The sequence below is a fragment of the Monodon monoceros genome, unplaced genomic scaffold (assembly GCF_005190385.1).
Source record: "Monodon monoceros isolate NGI ecotype Baffin Bay Population unplaced genomic scaffold, NGI_Narwhal_1 Super_Scaffold_14, whole genome shotgun sequence".
NCBI lineage: Eukaryota > Metazoa > Chordata > Mammalia > Artiodactyla > Monodontidae > Monodon > Monodon monoceros.
Window position 1 is genome coordinate 59148104 of NW_021703770.1, and position 18894 is coordinate 59166997.

The 18894-nt window shown below is 44.7% G+C and overlaps 1 protein-coding gene across 1 annotated transcript in view; it reads right to left on the reverse strand.

Moving 5' to 3' along the window:
- Window positions 1–9140: 9140 nt before the first annotated feature.
- RDH10 (retinol dehydrogenase 10) overlaps window positions 9141–18894 on the reverse strand; it is a 27585-nt gene continuing 17831 nt past the window's right edge. The window contains exons 3-6 of the mRNA XM_029222765.1: window positions 13947–14045; window positions 12595–12740; window positions 10636–10767; window positions 9141–10529 (exon numbers count right to left, since the gene is read on the reverse strand). Coding sequence (XP_029078598.1) covers window positions 10406–10529; window positions 10636–10767; window positions 12595–12740; window positions 13947–14045 — 501 coding nt within the window. The 3' untranslated portion in view covers window positions 9141–10405. The remainder of the gene's footprint in view (window positions 10530–10635; window positions 10768–12594; window positions 12741–13946; window positions 14046–18894) is intronic.

Genomic DNA, 18894 nt, shown 5'->3' on the forward strand with positions numbered 1-18894 from the left:
ACCATTGGAAGTTTACACTTCAGTAGGGTTAAGTATATTCACATTGTTGTGCAATCAATCTCTAGAACTCTTCCGTCTTGCAAAACTGAAACTCTGTACCCATTAAACAATAATTCCCCATTTCCCGTCCCCACTCCTGGCCCCTCAACCAGCCCCTGACAACCGCCATTCTACTTTCCTGTTGCTATGAATTTGACTACCCTAGGTACCTCATTTGAGTGGAATCATACAGTATTTGTCCTTTTGTGACTGGTTGATTTCACTTAGCACCATAATCTCAAGGTTCATCCCTGTTGTAGTATGTCTCGGGATTTCTTTTCTTTCCAAGGCTGAATACTATTTCATTGTATGTCTGTACCACATTTTGTTTATCCATTCATCTGTCAGTGGACGTGTGGGTGTCCTCCACCTTTTGGCTATCGTGAATAAGTGATGCTACGAACATGGGTTACAAATACCTCTTTAGGACCCTGCTTTTAATTGTTTTGGATATAGACCCAGAAGTAGAATTGCTGGATTACATGAAAATTCTATTTTTAATTTTCTGAGGGACCACTGTATGTCTTCCATAGTGGCCGCACCATTTTACATTCCTACCAACAGCACACAAGGGTTCCGTCTTTTGAAACAGCTCCTCTTCTAAGACTGAAGTGTGTTCTTTAAATAGCTGTCTGTTGAAATTGGACACAGAAACTTCTTCTTCTCCTTTCCTTTTTCATCTTCCTGCCTCCCAAATTGTAACTGGTTCGACTGCAGATGATCTGATTTTAGGGGTCTGATGCAATGAGAAAATACTAGAAACCCTAAGGCTGATTAAGGAATCTATCTCAGCCTATGAGCCTCCACTGCCAGAGGAGCCAAGCAGACTGGCCTGGGGGATCCGCAGTTGTGTGCATTTTTCTCTATTCCGTCGTAACTTCACTGTTCCCTCTTTAGGTGACACTTAACTGATCTTTGAAGTTACTCGATTTTTTTCTTCCATCCATAAAATACTACTTCTTCTCTTCTAAGATAAATCATTTCAAATGGACATTTATTTATTGAGAATAGGCCAGAAGTACCCAAATTGCACACACTTTTTATTCTGTGGCTCACTGAGCTAAAATCTAGAGGTGCGAATGAAACTCATTCCCCAAAGCTCTGTCCCAGAGAGGGGAATTGGGCCAGTCTGTCTTCTCCAGAATGTGCTGTGTTGCATCTGGAGCAGGTGAGGAGGAATGGTTCCTGGGCTTTCAGCTGGCTGCGGGAAGGTCTTCAGGGACAGAGTCCAGGTGGTGGTGGAGCAGGAAGTCGGAGCAGCTGGAGGAACTGTGGTTAGGGAATCTCCCCCAGGGCCGCAGGTTTTGCTCCATCTAGTTCTTTCTGTGACAGCCGGATTCATTTCTTCACTCCCTGGCCAGGTTCCAAGTTTCCCTGATCGCAGCGCTGGAGGGCCTCCCTCTGCTTCAGGAATGTTGAGGGCAACGGGTTGGGCTCCAGAGGCTGTCATGAGAAAAGCATCTTTAGGTCCCCTCCCGGGGATGTTGCAAAGATCCTTTAGCATCCATCCTGCTGTAAAGCCCAGAAACTCTGACAATGCCATTGCCGAAGTCACAGCAAAGCAAGTAGAAAATGAAAGGCAGCGTCTGGACGATAGAAGCTTCTAGTTATTCTTTTTTTTTTTTCTTCTTCTTCTTCTTTTCCTCAAAGGATAAGCTTTCCATTGTCACTTCAAGCCAGAAGAAATGGTGTATTAGGAGTCCGATTCAACTTCTCTGTGTCTGTGTCAATGCTTGTCTTTTTCAAAATGTGGCTAACTTTTGTTTTTCTCTCTTGACTTTCCAAGACTGGTGAGATACTCAGAGGGGTTGGAAGGGCCAGCATCTGTGGAGCAGCATCTGTAGGTGCTTTGCATACCGGTGAGGTTGATTGGAATAAAGTCAACAAGGGCATGTGAATAGAAAATTCCTTTGTCCTTATAGTGCCTTTAGAAGCAGAGCAGAAAAAAAATTCCTTTAGTGCACAGAAGACTTGGGAAAGTTCCTTTTTATTTCACAGATGAGACGGCCACCAGGTAATATGTGAAAAGCACAAAGGTCATTCAGGTCAACATTAATTGAGCATCTAACTGTATGCTTGGCTCTATTTGAGGTGCAAGGACTAGGATGGTTGAGAAGAATAAACAGGACACTTGTCCTCAGATGTACAAATAATTGCAAAACAATTTGTGGTATAATAAAAAGATAATATGTATATTTGTCCTTTGCCCCCAGTTCCTGGCACAGAGTTCCCAAAACCCTTGGAATTTCAAGAGTGACTTGTTATTCGTAACAAGCCCCTTTCAACCGAACCTGAGTTTATGCTAATGAGGTGACAGAGGTTGGCAGTTAGATAGTTTCCAGGAGGGGCCTGGCCTTGCTTAGAGGATTGGAATTTTCAACTACCATCTGTCACCTCCCACTTCCAACCTCTAGGGTAGGAAGAGGGGATGGAGATTGGGTTCATTCATCAGTGGCCCATGATTTAGTCAATCTTGCCTACATAATAAAACCATCATAAAAAATTTTGTTGTTTCCTTTGGCCACGCCTCGCATCTTGAGGGATCTTATAGTTCCCTGACCAGGATAGAACCCGTGCCCCATGCAGTGGAAGCATAGAGTCCTAACCACTGGACTGCCAAGGAATTCTTCAAACCACCATAAAAATTCTTGAACTATGAGATTTGGAGAGTCTTCAGGTGGGTGTACACATTGAGGCGCTGGAAGGGTAATGTGTCTGGAGAGGGCGCAGAAGCCCTATGCCACCTTCCCCGTCCCCTCCTTGATCTGTGTATCTCTTCATTTGGCTGTTGATTTGTACCCTTTATAATGAACTGTAACCTTAAGTACAGGGTTTACCCACGTTCTGAGCTGTTCTAGAGGATTAGCAAACCTGAGGCGGCATTGTGGGAACCCCCAAATTTGGAGTCAGCTGGACAGATGTGTGGGTAGTCTGGGGCCCCCACTTGCAGCTGGCATCTGAAGTGGGTGCAGTCCTGTGAGACTGAGCCCTTAACCTGTGGGGTCTGTGCTAATGCTGAATGGTGTCAGCACTGAAACTGAACTGTAGGACACCCGGTTGGGGTTAGAGAGTGAGAACTATTGTTGGAAAAACCAAACGGTATTATAAACGAGGTCTCTGTTCTCACCACCACCACCATCACCATCATTACTGTTAGGCTGGACCCTATGAAATTGCCTTTTGCTGTATGTAGGTCAAAACTAATTGAGTCACAGCGAGTTCATATAATTCAACCTAATGCCTTTTCTTCAGCATTTATAATTGACAGTGGGCACAGTACCGAGTGCTTTATGTGTGTCCTCTTGAATATTCCTTACAATACTCTTGAGATAGGTACTGCCACTATTCCCAGTTTATACATGAGGAGACTGAGACTTCCAGAAGTTAAGAAAAAGGCTGAGGATAAATGGCTAGGGAGGGGCAGAGCTGGGTTTGAGCTGAGGCCGTGCGTCAGCAGACTCTGCGTTCCTCTCCTAGGACTGCCTTAACAGAGTATCACAAACTGGACGCTTTTTTAATTTAATCTTAGGAGCCAGAGTAAATTTGAATATAGTTCACATGTTAAAAGAATAAACCTATGATGAGCACATTTCTTCGTGTACGAAATGAAAAAATATACAATGCGGTGAAACTAATACATATACAAAGCGATTTTTTTGTGCATTTTTGATCACGAGGTTTATATTCTATATTAAATCATAAGATAAAAGAAGCTATATATAGTTTTATTGGGGTTTTTTTGCGGTACGCGGGCCTCTCACTGCTGTGGCCTCTCCCGTTGCGGAGCACAGGCTCCGGACGCGCAGGCTCAGCGGCCATGGCTCACGGGCCCAGCCGCTCCGCGGCACGTGGGATCTTCCCGGACTGGGGCACGAACCCGTGTCCCCTGCATCGGCAGGCGGACTCTCAACCACTGTGCCACCAGGGAAGCCCTATATATAGTTTTTTGATAAATGTATTCTCTCACAGTTCCAGAGGCTAAAAATCAGAAATCAAGGTGTCGACAGGGTTGATTCCTTTTTGGAGGCTCTGAGGGAGAATCTGCTCCTGGCCTCTTCCTAGCTGCTGTCCTTGCTGGCAATCCTTGACACTCCCTGGCTTATAGCTGCATCCCTCCCCTCTTTGCCTCTGTCATCACGTGGTTTACTCCCTGCCTGTTTCCATCTTTCTTTTAAGGACTCCAGTGATTGGGCTTAGGGTCCCCCACCCCCCATGCAATATGACCTTATCATGACTACATCTGTGAAGTCCCTATTTCCAAATACCGTCACATTTACAGGATCTGGGGGTTAGGACTTCAGGACATTATCTTTTCGGGAGGGGAGGGACACATTTTGACCCAAAATGTTGGGGTCAGATGGGAAATCTATGGCTTCAGGATGCTGTGTGCCTGTGTTGGGGCCAGGATCCCAACATGCCCATTGGCCTCCTGGACCTCGCACGCCCTACGCACAAAGCCAGGCTAGCTGGGGTGACAGCAGAGGGCTGGGAGGGAGGGGCCAGGCTCCTCCTCCGCGGGGGAGGGGAGACCTCCCAAGTGCAGTCCAGGTGGACCACCCAGGACGTGTGGGCAAGGCAAGGGGGCATTTTTCATGGCTGCTATGACCACACATCTCTCCCTGCAGCATGGTTTAAATCACCTGGACAGGAAAACCTCAAACTTAGAGTCTGGGCTGAAGGTGCTTTGTTTTTCTTGCTAATCAATTCTCTTGCTTTTGGCTAGTGGTTAGAAAGGTTTCAACACTTGACAGCTGAAAAGCTTGTTAGAAGCTCCTGGAAGACATCTTGGAAATACTCTACAGAAACGGAGCAAGTTAAATGAGAAATAATTACCTAGCGAGTAGGATTCATGACTGCACATTCTCAATGCTTGCCCAAAGAGAGCGTAGGGAGAATGTGTTAAGTGCTATTGTATTGTAGGAAATGTGAGGCCCAGGAAGGGTCATAATAAATAGTACCTAGGACTGTGGTCCCACACGGCTCTGCCTTGCCATTTCCTGGGAGAGCCGGGGAGTGCTTGGATGTCCATCTTGACCTGGGGATCTGCCCGGAGCAGTTCTTGGCTGAGAGTTTAGTGCTTGCGGGAACCAGATAGGAGCCTGTCTCGTTGAGCAGACTGATAGAAGCTGGTTCTGTCCCATCTTTCTGGCACGTCAAAAGGAGTTCATCTGAGCTAACATGTATCCATCTGGTGATGCTTGAAAAGCATTTGGTTTTCCCCAGGGTTCTCATGAAGCATGGCCTCCAACATTTAAGCAAGTCATGCTTCTGAGGCCAAGCAAAAAACACTGTCAAATGTTGAAGTCTCCAGGCTTCACTTAGGAAGAAATTCTACTTTGGTTATTTTAACAATGGCTTCAGTTACTAGGAACCCGGGTGCCCGGGTAGATAGACCCCTTGGGCTATCTGCTGACACTACCCCTCACCTTTTGGGCCTCTGCCCCAGGGCTGGCCACACAGACTCTTTTTCTTGGGCCAGACTGAGGTCTCTTAAATGTGACTCAGACTGGAGATTAGGCCCAGCCAGAGGAGATAATTGTTTCTAGTCTGGTTTTTCCTCGGGAGGAGGAAGTTCCCCTCCGAACTTCGCTGAGACGTCACCCGTTATGAATTTCCCTTCAGCTGCTCCCTCCTGTTCCCCAGGTTTTGAGCACTGGACCTTCGCATTCTGCACGTCCCCGCTCCCAGTTTCCTTGAGTCCAGAATCCTAGCACCCACCTCTCTCCTGAGGGCCAGGTCTAATGTCCCCGTGTCTGCCGGGGATTGATCATCACCTCGAATGCAACATTTCTTACAGTCACTGTTCGTTCTGCGGCTCCCTTAGAAACGACCTGGCTCTCTCTGCCTGACTTACTTCACTTAGTATGATAATCTCTAGGTCCTATAGTCACTATCTTGTAATAAACTATAATGGAAAAGAACACGAAAAAGAATATATATAGGTATGTATAACTGAATCACCGTGCTGTACGCCTGAAACTAACACAACACTGTAAATCAACTATACTTCAATTAAAAAACTTTAAGTTAAAAAAAAAACAAAAAACAAAACCCTTAACGACCTGGCCCGTGACGAGTGAGGTTTCAGTCACTCAAGCTTAAGTTAGATCGCATGGGCAATCAGCTGTTCGGCCTTGCAGGGTTCTTCTCCCTCCTAAATTCTCACCGTCTTCTTTTCCTGTCTCACCACCAGGCTGGCTCACAGGCCTGTCAATGCTCGGCTGCAAGAGCTTCGCTCCTGACCGCTCTCTGGCTCGCGGCGACTCAAAATTCTTACGGCAGCTTGATTGGTGCTCTTAACTTCGCAACTCTGTGCTCCTGTCGCTTTCCTGCTAAGAAACCTCCCAGGGCGCCCCTCTTCTCCATCACGTTGAAGCACCCATTCCTCCTCCTGGAATGAAGGCTCTTTTCAAAACGGGCCTTTTGTCGGGGAGGCATGGCATTCCCTTCGCGTGTTCTGTTTCAGGCACGATGACTATCATCGTCCTTTTTCAACCTCTGGGCCTTCCCTCTTTTTCTTCCCGCCACACCGCGCCGCATGTGGGATCTTAGTTCCCCGACCAGGGATCGAACCTGTGCCCCCTGCAGTGGAAGCATGGAGTCTTAACCACTGGACCGCCAGGGAAAGTCCCTGGGCATTTCCTGATAATCCATTCTTTGCAATGCCCAAGCTCTCATCCTCATCTCCATCTGTTTCATCACCAACCTTCAAGGCTTATCTCAGTTGCCTCCCCACCTTGCTGAAACATCATCACACTTCTGAGGCCTCACCTGTGGTATATGCACAGAAAGGTACTTGTATTTGAACTTGTGACTTGCACGCTACTTGAGTCCCTGGGCCCAGTAGATGCCTGGTGTATCAAACTGAGTGTGGGCAAAGGCTGACTCCATGCTCCCTGGCCCCATGTCCCAGCCACTTCTGGCCCATCACAGCCTTGCTTTGTCTCCTCCTTTATAAAAATTTTTATTTATTTATTTTTTGGCTGCATTGGGTCTTTGTTGCTGCGTGCGGGCTTTCTCTAGTTTAGGTGAGCAGGGGCTACTCTTGGTTGCGGTGCACGGGCTTCTCGTTGCGGTGGCTTCTCTTGTTGCTGAGCACGGGCTCTAGGCTCGTGGTCTTCAGTAGCTGCGGTGCATGGGCTCAGTAGTTGTGGCACACGGGCTCAGTTGCTCTGCGGCGTGTGGGATCCTCCCGGACCAGGGCTCGAACCCTTGTCCCCTGCATTGGCAGGCGGATTCTTAACCACTGCGTCACCAGGGGAGTCCTCTCCTCTTTTTAATCAGACACAGGCAATAAATTTGACACAGAAGGAACTGCCCTCCTCCCCCAACCCTCACTAATTTTATGTTTTGTTGGAGGCAAAAGCAAATTTCCAAGATTCAAGTCAATACCAATTTCGAATTATTTCTGCCAGTTGGAAAAGAAAACTTTGAAAAATACATGTGACTTTTTTTTTTCAACTTGGGAAAAAATTTGAAAGCTATAGCCTTTCAAGGAAACAGGATACTTTAAAGAAAAAAACAAAAAAACACCAGCCTGGCTTTATGTAGTTCAATCCTGTCAAGCTAATCTAATCTTTTGTGACAAAGCAACAGACCTGGTAGATCAAGGGGGAAAACAATAGTTGGAATTTATCTTTGCTGCCTTCAAAACTTTTGATTCCTGGGCCCCAAGATGAGAGAGAGCCAGTTCTAGCTGGGGAACAGAAGTGGCCTCTTTAGGGGGTCAGCCCTGAGCCCAGTGGTCCTGAACATCGCCTAAAAGGGCCAACTGACAGAAAAAGGGAACATATTCAAAGTCAGCATTAATCTCAAGGTGGGGTCGGGGGTGTCGATAAATAATCAGCAAGAAAAGGAACACTGGTAATTACTTAAATGATCGACACAAGTGTGCAGTCTTGACTAGAAGAGAGTTCACGTTTGGGGAAAACTACATCATCAATACAGCTTTAGGCTAAGAACAGGAGACTGGTATGAAGCTACATAACACGTAGGAATCCTGCAGTCCTAAATTTGCATTAACTGGGTCCCCTTCCAAAATCCACGGCTAAAGATGGGAAAGAGAATTTGGACAACATTCAAGGGAGAGCCACAGAGGTAATTCAACTAAGGCTGGGACATGGGAATTGAAGACTTCTACCAAAAAGTTAAATGAATTTGGTTTATTGAATTTAGAGATGGACAACCTTATAAGGGCAGTAACAAACAAGAATAGAAATAGGTTTCAGTTATAACACATGAGAATAAAATTAAATGTAAAGAAGACTTTCCTTAGTCTTAAGATCGTTAAGTGGGTTGTTAAAGTAGAACGGATCTCTGTAGGATGGTTGGAGGGTGCTAGGGGTTTACTGATGGGCAGACCCAGAGAACCCCTGAAAGTAAGTCTCCACCCCACATTGTTATGAGGTTACTTCAAAGTACAGTTGAGCCTTGAGCGACACAGGTTTGAAATGCACAGGTCCACATGTACACGAATTTTTTTCAGTAGTGAATGCTGCAGTACCACGCAATCCAAGGTTGGCTGAATCAGCTGATGGGGAATTGCGGCTAAGGAGGAACCACGGATACGGAGGGCTGACTATAAGTTACACGTGGATTTTTGACTACACGGAAGTCAGGGCTCTAACCCCCGTGCTGTTCAAGGGTCAACTGTTCTTAAAATCCAAGATGGAAAATAAGAGGCGGCCAGTGCCTCAAGTGTTATAATGGCTTCAGGTTTAGTTGGCATTTATAAAAAGAAATTCAAACACAGAATGAAGCTGTTCCTTAAGACCAGTGTTGGGGACACTAGCAGTGAGCCAGCACTATCCTGTATGTGGATACAGTGCACATTTGAGCTGTGGTGCAGCCAGACAGCACACAGGTACTGGGATTCTTTCTATCCTCTCACTTTCACTATCAACAAGCTCCTGATAAAGTCTCTAATCTAAGAAGATGGTAACATTGGAAATTTGAGTGTAGGGCAACCAAAGCTATCCATGTCTGTTCCTGAACACTATCCCGTTCAAACATTTCTCTTTGAGGTGTGATATGGCATGGAGAAAAAAAGAACACAATGTCCCTGCAACACTGCTGAGAACTAATCATCACACAGTCATTTGTATGTAAGTTTTCTTTAAATTTAATCAGTCCTTTATAAAATTTCCCAATTAATTAGTAAAAGGTGGCTTATTTTAATAGCCTAAAACATTGGTCACTATTTAAACAGGACATTCTAAAAAAAAAAAAGCAATCACTTAATAGTTTATAGTAATTTACAAGTGGACGGTATACATTTAGATACAGAGGTAGAAGTTCACTTTTACAACGTTTCACTAATACACATTTACCAAATTCAAGGCACAAAATAGTTTGCTTTACAAAAAAATACTGTAAAAATGTCATTTGCTGTTCTACAATGTGAATAAAACTTTCAAAAGAATCTTTACACCCTTCCATATGTACTCCACAGTATAAGATTTTTTCCCCCTTGCTAATCATAGTTGGCACAAAAATGGGGACGTTTTTAAATGCAGAAGTTCCCATTTTTAGAAACTGTTTCTTTGCAGAGCTGCTATGTATTCTAGATCAAAGTCCATCCAAAGAAATGAAACACAGCAACTTCCTGAGGAAAGGGCACTTTCTGTATGCAGCAAAATTCATAGGTAGAAAATGTATGATCTTTTTTTGGATCAATAGGTCTCCAGGGGAATAGATACTCAAGGAAAGATCTCAGAGACTCATTTTAAAATTCGACCAACACTGTAGTCGTTATGAGTTTAACAAAGAGACCTGATCACCTTTACTGGAACAATCAGACATCATCACCTACTTCCAACTGACAGAGATTTCAAAACGCCATTTTCAAAGAGCTGTACATACAAACGCAATGAAAGAGCCACACAGGCTTTGCAAAACTGAAACTTCGAAAACATGAGAAAATATAGCACTATCAGTCCTTGATGTTGCAAGGGTGTCGACTGGCTAGAGATTAATTACAAGAATTAATAAACTCTATGGGAATTAAGAAAAACCACACACATGAAACACACTGTCGTTATCATCTCGAGACTCCCTGCTCATTCAGAAAAAATAATGGTAGCCTGGAGACATCACACAGCGCTTGTCTAAAAGATAAAACTGGTTTTAGGGTTCTGCCGGAAAAGGACCCCATTGGCAACAGCTTAAGCTCATTTACGCTGATCACATTTTCCAAGCACTCTAGTCGGTTAATTTACACTTTATTTTTTTAAAAAGTTGATTTTGAAAAAAAAAAAAAGTCAATGCGGATTTAAAATCCAGAGAGTATCAGTCATGCTGATGTGGGTCGGACTGAGATATCTTGATCGCCTTCTGGTAGAAATGATATTCCATACAAAAAAGATCCTTAGATTCCGTTTTTTGCTTCGTTATTGTTTGTGGCTTGTTTTCTCTGAGCGATAAAAGGGTACATACACTTGTCCGCTCCTAGGAACCGATACATACACACAACTGCTTCGAAAGGGAGGATGCTGAAAAGGAAAAGTCACAGTTAGCCACCGTGAGGCGTGGTGTGTTCCTTACGTTACGGGGCGGACAGGGGAAGACCTGCCGAGGAGGGAGCCCCCTCACACTTACCTCTTCATGAAAGTCACGATGTACATGAGGCGGGGGGTGCAGATCATGGGCTGGTCCGTGAGGATGGCCTTCATAGCCTGCTTCACGCAGTAATCGGGCTTCAGAGGGGGCAGGAAAGGCTCAATTTCTTTCCTGAGAGTTACACATTCAAAAGACGAAATTAAGAATTAACACAAAATAGGGAAGACTGGAAATACACATCAAAACATGAAGGATGACGTTATCTGAGCAACAGGATTTGGAATTCGTTTTGTTTACTTCGTTGTGCTTTTTCTGTATTTTCTAAATTTTCCTACTATGAACACATTTTATTTGCATAGTCTGGAAAACAAGTTAAAAAAAAAAGCAGAATTGGTCTGCTTTTCTGTGAAGTGAGAAAGTCGTGTTTTCAAAATGCCTTGAAATGTATTTCAAATTACTTTTTTTTTTTCTTTCAATTGTAAAAGGAGAGGGTGTCTGGCATAACAGACACTAAACCCAAACAAGATGCCAAACTTTTATGTATTAAGTGTAGTTCAAATGATGGTGTGTAAACATCAACATAACCTTTCTGAGTGAAATATAAGTCAGCTGTGTGCTTTCCCGGGTGCCTGGAGAGGGAAAGCCGTGGCATTTTCTCCGGGGGTCTCTGAAATGAAGTGCACAGAGACATCCTACCTTCAGCTGAAGTGCACAGAGACATCCTACCTTCAGCTGAATTCATCCAGGCACCCACTGAAATAACTTAATATAATTTATTATTTTGACTTTTCATCGTCCCCCCCCCAGCTCTGGACACCTGCTGTGATGCTAAACAGGATGCTAAACAGTCTAAGCTCCTCAGACCCGCAGTGTCCTAAGAGGCAAAAGGCAAAGCAACACACACCCCGCCCACACGCGGGAAAAGAGGCAGGGCTGAGTCCGTTCCTGGTCCAGACTTGGAGTCAGCCTGAAATGGAAATGGCTCAAATCACCTCCACCTGTTCAGAGCATGGCCAGGCTCAGGATGTGTCCAGATCGGCCCTGACCCACGGGGAACTCGTTTGGTTCTCTCGCTTTGCCTGTCAAATTCGTCCAAGCAAAGATCTCACAGTCAGCATGTCTTTACAAGTGTCCTCTTGATGAGTCACGGCTTTGTTTACTCCGCTTAGCTCAAGTCAGATGTGACTTGACATGGCTATTCCCACGTGCCTCCTCCTTCCAAAGTGTGGTGGTATTTCATTTCATGTTTAGAAAATCTCAACATTTCTTCTCATTCTGTCAGAGTGAATCTAGCTACATACACTCTCTGCAAAAAAAAAGTTCCCAAACCTGGGGTGTCTCATTCAAGGGTCTTTTTGGAAGAAAGACCACCCTCTTCTATGGCAGTGACATTGTTTCGTATCCAAACCAAAGTCGCATTGATGTACTAACATTAATATTAAAGAAAGAAAATCACTCCTAAAGAAGTAGCTTCTGGGCTTCCCTGGTGGCGCAGTGGTTGGGAGTCCGCCTGCCGATGCGGGGGACGCGGGTTCGTGCCCCGGTCCGGGGTGATCCCACGTGCCGTGTAGCGGCTGGGCCCGTGGGCTGTGGCCGCTGGGCCTGCGCGTCCGGGGCCTGTGCTCCGCGGCGGGAGAGGCCGCAGCGCTGAGAGGTCCGCGTACCGCAAAAAAAAAAAAAAAAAAAAAAAAAAAAAAGAAGTAGCTTCTAAGGCAAATCCTGAGTATTTGCTCCTTGAAGGTGCAGAGAAGCCGTTTCCTACTGATGCTCGTAGGCTACCTTCTGTGAGCTAATACCAGTCCTTGCTTACCAATCGTACACGCCTCAACTTTACAGACCTTGACCAACGAAAGCTACAAGTGAGCTGCCAAATGACAGATACTGAAGTGCGAGGCGGGTTACGGCTGGAGATCTGACTCATTCCACATATTCTCCCGAGATGGAAAGAGGATTTGTTAGAACCGCTTCTGGTCAGTATTAAGGCGGGTCCTTACTGACCTGATTCGGCAGCCCCTGAACATGCCAGTGTCTACAAGGTAAGGGCAAACCAGCGTGGTTTTAATTCCATCCTTCTCCGCAGCCTTTAACTCATGGCTCAGGGATTCATGAAAACCCACGACTCCAAATTTACTGGCGCAGTAATCCTGAGGCAGAGGGGAAAGAGCAGAAATCCTCAGTACATGTTCACATCCCTGACCAATCCCAAGCTGCCCTGGTCCCGTTACTCCGGTTACATGTTTGATATAAAAGGTTACAGGTGACTAAGCAAAGAAAAGGAGAGCATTTTAAAAGACAGATATCTGATGTGGTTTGGTGCAGAAATAATATTTTCAAAGTAACAGCAGAAACAGATGAACACTTTCTGCCACATCAACGAAGTATCAGGTTACTTTGGGGAAGTTACCACAAAGGACTCTATGAAAGCTAACAAGCTGGAGTTAAAAATGGAGAGAGGCTCACTTTGAAGTGTCTGGAAAATTTACAAATGGTCTCTTGTTCAGTAAAGGAGACTGAAAAACCAGTTTGTTTAAATTAATGCCAGGAGAACAAAGGCGAGTTTAGCTGGGGTTATAAGCTGTTATGATCCAATTTTCTTTTTAGGGCCAAGTGAAAATGGAAATGATAACTCTACCTTGTAAAGTTAAACTAGAACTTAACCTAAGGACTCACGGTATAGAAGGAAAGTTCTTCTCCATTACCCAACTTTAAAATTAGGAGTTGAAATGTAGAATGTAGAAGCTGTCTCTTCTGCATCCTTTTGCATATTTGCATGGGATGATGTTTTCAGTTTTCCGCTACAGGCACCCATGGGACGAACAGCACACAGAGCAATATACATATACACGCTTTGTAACTTGAATTTGGTGAAGAACAGGGTCTGATTAAGCCCAGTTCTACAGACTTAGAATGCAGACACCTCACATCAGCCCTAACCATCTCATCTGATGAGCTAACACAAGACAGCTCGCTTTTGGCAAGTTGACCAAAACAGAATGTCAACCTTTGGCCTCATTTATCTGTTCCCTGTGGCACTGCCACCGCCCTCCAGTTTCATCCTGACCCTGTGCCTTCCCAGTATTGTCAAGCACAACTGCTAATGAAAATGGGGCCATACTGAGGACGGGCCCACCCACTTCTGCTGCTGCTTCGTCAAACTAGTATAAGTGACTTTATGGCAGAAGACGTAGAGCCACGTGGGTTGCTGGGGAGCATTCCACAAGCAGCACACAGGTAGCGTGCTTTCATGGCCTTTCAGGAACATGCGGGCAGCAGGTACCCTTCCTAGGACTTTGGTGTATTCTTCACGAGATAAACCGACTGAAAGAAGGACAGGCTTTATAATGACAAACCTCAACTCCAGCAGTACTGAACAATCCCAGGGAACTTGCAACTGTCACAATATGACCATGATTAATCTCCAGCATGGTAGGAAGAAAAGCCTTAGTGGTCTGAAAGAAAAGGAGGATTCAAGCTTTAGAACTGACATTATGGGTTTCACCTAAAAAACAACAGCAACAAAAAAGAAACAGAAACCCCACAAACCCAAGATCACGAAACAAAGTTTTACCCACATAATGTTACATTTCCCAATCTGTTTGAAAATATTTTACATTTATCAAAAAGAGAAGATCCTTTAGGCGTCTGGTTCACTCAGCACCGTATCATCGGCATGGCAGGCCTGTTATAAGCCGTGACCAACAAGACTGTAACACAAGAGCTTTCGGGGACAATGTCCAGAGATGAAAAGAAAGCCATTAGGAGAAGGCTCTTTATCACCTTTCAAGTGATAGTTATCTGCTAATCTAAACTACTCCCAGGTCAGAGATCTTTTCATGCTCTGACACTTCAGTGCAGCATCTCATGGTCTGTGAGGGACCTCCCGCTTACCCACGAATAGAAGCCTCGTGTAATGTTTACCTCATGGCTGTGTCTACACAGCAACAGACCCATGAATGAAGAGATATTCCAGAAGCATCTTCCAGCATCCAAGCTGTATTATCAAAGTATGCTCACAGGAGGTAAAGTATTTTAGGGGTAAAAAAAGGAGGATAAAGTACAGAATCATTTTAATGAAAAATGTGTCCTAACACTAACTCTGCTGTGACAATTTATAGCATTTGAATGACCACACTCCACTGTGGGGTATACTGGGGGCTGACTTCCCCACGGAGGCAGGTGACTGGCCACTCAGGGGGCAGAGCACGTGGCAGAAGCTCCAGGGCAGTGGACCCAAAAGGCGCCATCGATTTCTCATTCACTGAACTTCTCTTTTCTCTCTAGCTTTCATGCCTTCCAGATGCAAGGTTGTATTTTTTTTTTAATTACTTCAAATTGCTTAACATGATCCATTAACTACTCCACCAGGCTCCCAACAGTTTTATAACCTGCTTCTTAAAAGAAAGCAGCAAAGAGCAATCTGTCCACTGCTGAGTTATATCCCACTGCCAACACAGCTTCCCATGATTTATGAAGTTAAAGAAACCCAAACACTGACCAGTGGACTTAAAGGAGAGTTGCATTCCCTTCTCAGAGGATTTCTCAGCTAAGAGATCGCTGAATTTTTGCATACATAGTTTATTTGTTTTGATAGCTTCTGCATGTACAAGATCAAACAGTCATTCCATTAATTTTGAAATTTTTCCATGTCCCAATCCATGATGCATTCAGTTGCCAGATGAATCTTTGTGAAATACCCCAAGGTCTTCCCCAGTCTGACTCCTGATCATCACATAACGCCCTGGTCCCCACTTATATCCATGTGTCTGGGCCTCCTCACTGCTGTTACCTATGTCACGCTTATTCTCACCTGTAAGGTTTTACCCATGATCTCAACTCTTCTCTGACAATCTAGCCCGATGCCCTGCTATATAATTCAAAGTGTAATATTCATCACATACTTACACGGCCTCTCATGCTTTTCAAAGTGCTTTATGTTAATTATGTCACCAGAGTCTCTCAATAATTCTCTATCACAGGTAGTTATGGTATTAAGCCTTTATCTAATATTATCCTATTCACCTTGACTTTGTCCATATTTCTTTAAGACATATAATCAGTATCATTCACTGTAACATGTAATTATGTTCTGCGGTGCTTTGTTTTGTTTTGTCCTTTCAGTCTACAGCACTCGGAAACTTCAGGCTTCATAGCTTATATATGGGGACAGAATTTCAATATAGTAACATCACAAGGAAGCTTATCTATTCCAATCTAAACTACAAAACACATCCTTAAGTAATCAGGCCTATAAGTCTTATTTTAGATATCTGATTATAATTAATTGTTCCTCAATTAGCTAAAAGATATAAAATTTAGTCTTGACATTATCCAGAGACCACGTCTAAGTTTTAAAAGTTTGCTCTAGTCTTGAAAGAGAGGGATAGATTTAGTATGAAGGTCTTATTTTTAAGTTAAGTAAGCAGAAGGACTCAAGAGTACATCCTAAGAAATTACACACAGTACAGAATACCAGTAGCAATTTTCTACTTGGTTACCTGACAAATCCGAATCGCTGACCGTGCTCATTCCCAGCCTGTTTCCACGCTAACTCTACCCGGTGGCCAGGCCTGACTAGAAACCCAGACACCCAGTGGGCGGGCTCTAATGACTTCTCCATGTTCGTGTTCCACGTTGGTGCCTGCAGGTGTTAAATGACTAATCCAGATCCCCAGCACATATGAAGGTAGGTGACAGAAGATTACCAAATTCCTTACTGTTCTGATTTTATTTTTTTAAGCCTTCATTGAATTTGTTACAATATTGCTTCTGTTTTATGTTTTGGTCTTTTGGCTGCAAGGCACGTGGGATCTTAGCTCCCGGACCAGGGATCGAACCCGCACCCCCTGCATTGGAAGGCAAAGTCTCAACCACAGGACCTCCAGGGAAGTCCCTCCTCACTGTTTTTTTTTTTTTTTTTTCTCCTCCTCACTGTTTTTAAGTTTAATTTCTTGCAAAGTTCTGAAACGGATTCATGTCCCCTCCTGACCTGGCAGAATTAGCTTATTCATTCAACAAGTATTTCCTGAACACCTACTACATGCAGGTCTTGTATTATGATCTGGCCAAGCGATGACAGGTAACATGGCAGCAGGTCTCATTCCTGTCTCTAAGCAGAATTTATCCTCACCAGCATCTAACTGTGTTACATCAGTACATCAAATATACAAGTTTTAGTTTATCCTTTACAAAAGCAGGGTGCTATAGCTACATATGCTAAAAACTGTGATTTGGGGGGCTTCCCTGGTGGCGCAGTGGTTGAGAGTCCGCCTGCCGATGCAGGGGACACGGGTTCGTGCCCCGGTCCGGGAGGATCCCACATGCCGCGGAGCGGTGGGGCCCGTGATCCATGGCCACTGAGCCTGCGCATCCGGAGCCTGTCCTCCACAATGGGAGAGGCCACAACAGTGAGAGGCCCGCATACCACAAAAAAACAAAAAACAAACAAACAAACAAAAAAAAACAAAAAAACCCTGTGATTTGGGCCTGCTTCCCTCCCTTCACCCCCCCACCAAAGTAGTTTGGAGGGACATTTAAGCTACTGGTTTTGCACTTAAAGGAAATAAGAAAAAAGAGAGAAACAAAAGAATCCAAATATAGCTATGTGACTAAAGTCTTTTCCAACTGTGGGTTGTAAATATATTTTTTAGGGAAATAGGCTTCACTTTAAGCTGCTAGTAAAGTGTGGCACAGGTCTGTCTGTTTTAGTACGAAGCTTTCTTTTAAGAGGAAGGGGTTGATTTTTTTAAAAAAAGGGCTGTGGCACGTCAACACTTCTTATAAAATCTGTGCCTCCTGCCTCATCCGGGACCTTCTGTAGAAACAAAATCCAGCGTGCCACTGTGCTTTCAACATGCCAAGACAAAGGCCTATGCTCTTTATTTAGAAAGGCTCACCACTTACACGTCTACTACTATAGTTATTACAACTACTAGCAACGTCGGAAACACCAGACAAGGTGCTGGGGAAACTGGGAGGGGAGGAAAGCCATCCAAGGGCCAGGAGGCCTTGGGACCCAGACTGGTTGTCTTCCAAAGCTGGTGGCCACCACTCAGCTCCTACTGGATGCCGGGTGAAGGCAAGCCTGGGGGAAGAGCGTTCATACCAGGGACACTCAGGTTTCCTTTTAAACCCGAGCTTGCAGGGCTCAGGCTGGAGCCTGATCCATGTGACTGAGCACTGAGGCTGTTAATCATTTCCTTTGCTGCCTGAGTGGAGGCGAGCAATTACCGCCCGGGCCTTCTTTCCACAACGAAACCCCTGCCTTGTGTCTGGGGCACATTACCAAATAAACTTTGATCAACACGAAGTCTAGTCCTTACGTTATGAGAAAAAGTGCTGTAAAAGTGCTGTAAATGGGTGGTGAGAAAGCATCACGCTCTCGGGAACTTTCCCGAGTAACCCGACGAGTTTTCTTTTCTGATTACTCTTGCCCTCAACAGTCTGGTGGGTGACATCTGAGCGAGCACAGCACAGTCTGTCCTTGACACCGTTTGACAGCACAAAGAAATCTGGCACTGTGTGATGAATTATTAATGTGCACAAATATTGTAGCACGTATGAAATGGGGACCAGCAAGAGGTGAAGTGCTAGTTGCCATGACACCAGTCAGTTCAAGCTCAGGTTCGTGATCTTTGTCTGAGACTCGTTAGAAGAACGAGCAAATCTGCGGCACACACCCAAATGGCTTGAGTGTAAATTCACGCACGTGCTGCCGACAGTGGACCTGAGAGGGGCAGCTCCGCCGGACACCGGGACCGTTGTGTTCTCTTACTGTAAGGACGAATTATCCAGATCGGGAGTTACCAGCTGGTAAAGGGATGGCTAAAGGAAGTACATTTGATCAGACACCAGAGTTAGCTGGTCCCAACAGTGGGTGGCAAGGTTAGCTAGATGTTTAGTCTAAGTCAGAGAACCGCACTCTGAGCTCTGTCCTCTTATTCAAATGTCTGAGACACAGGGGAGGACATCTAGATCGTCATGAGGAAAATGTGGTTGACTCTTGACCTGGGGGCGGGGGAGCCTCGGAGTCAGCAACCAATTTGTATGTTCAGTGAGACAATTTAGAATTGGAAGGGACCCAGGGATTATTTTATCTGCAAAAGAGAAAACTCTTTCAGTAATGGATCCTGGCTAAAAAGTATGATGATAGACCTTTGATTACCTGTGATTAATTTTTATCACAAGACCATATCCAATACCATAAGCTGCCAAGCTGACAGGGTTGCTAAGTGACTAAAAAGAAAAAAAAGAAAGGAAGGAAGGAAGGAAGGAAGGAAGGAAGGAAGGAAGGAAGGAAGG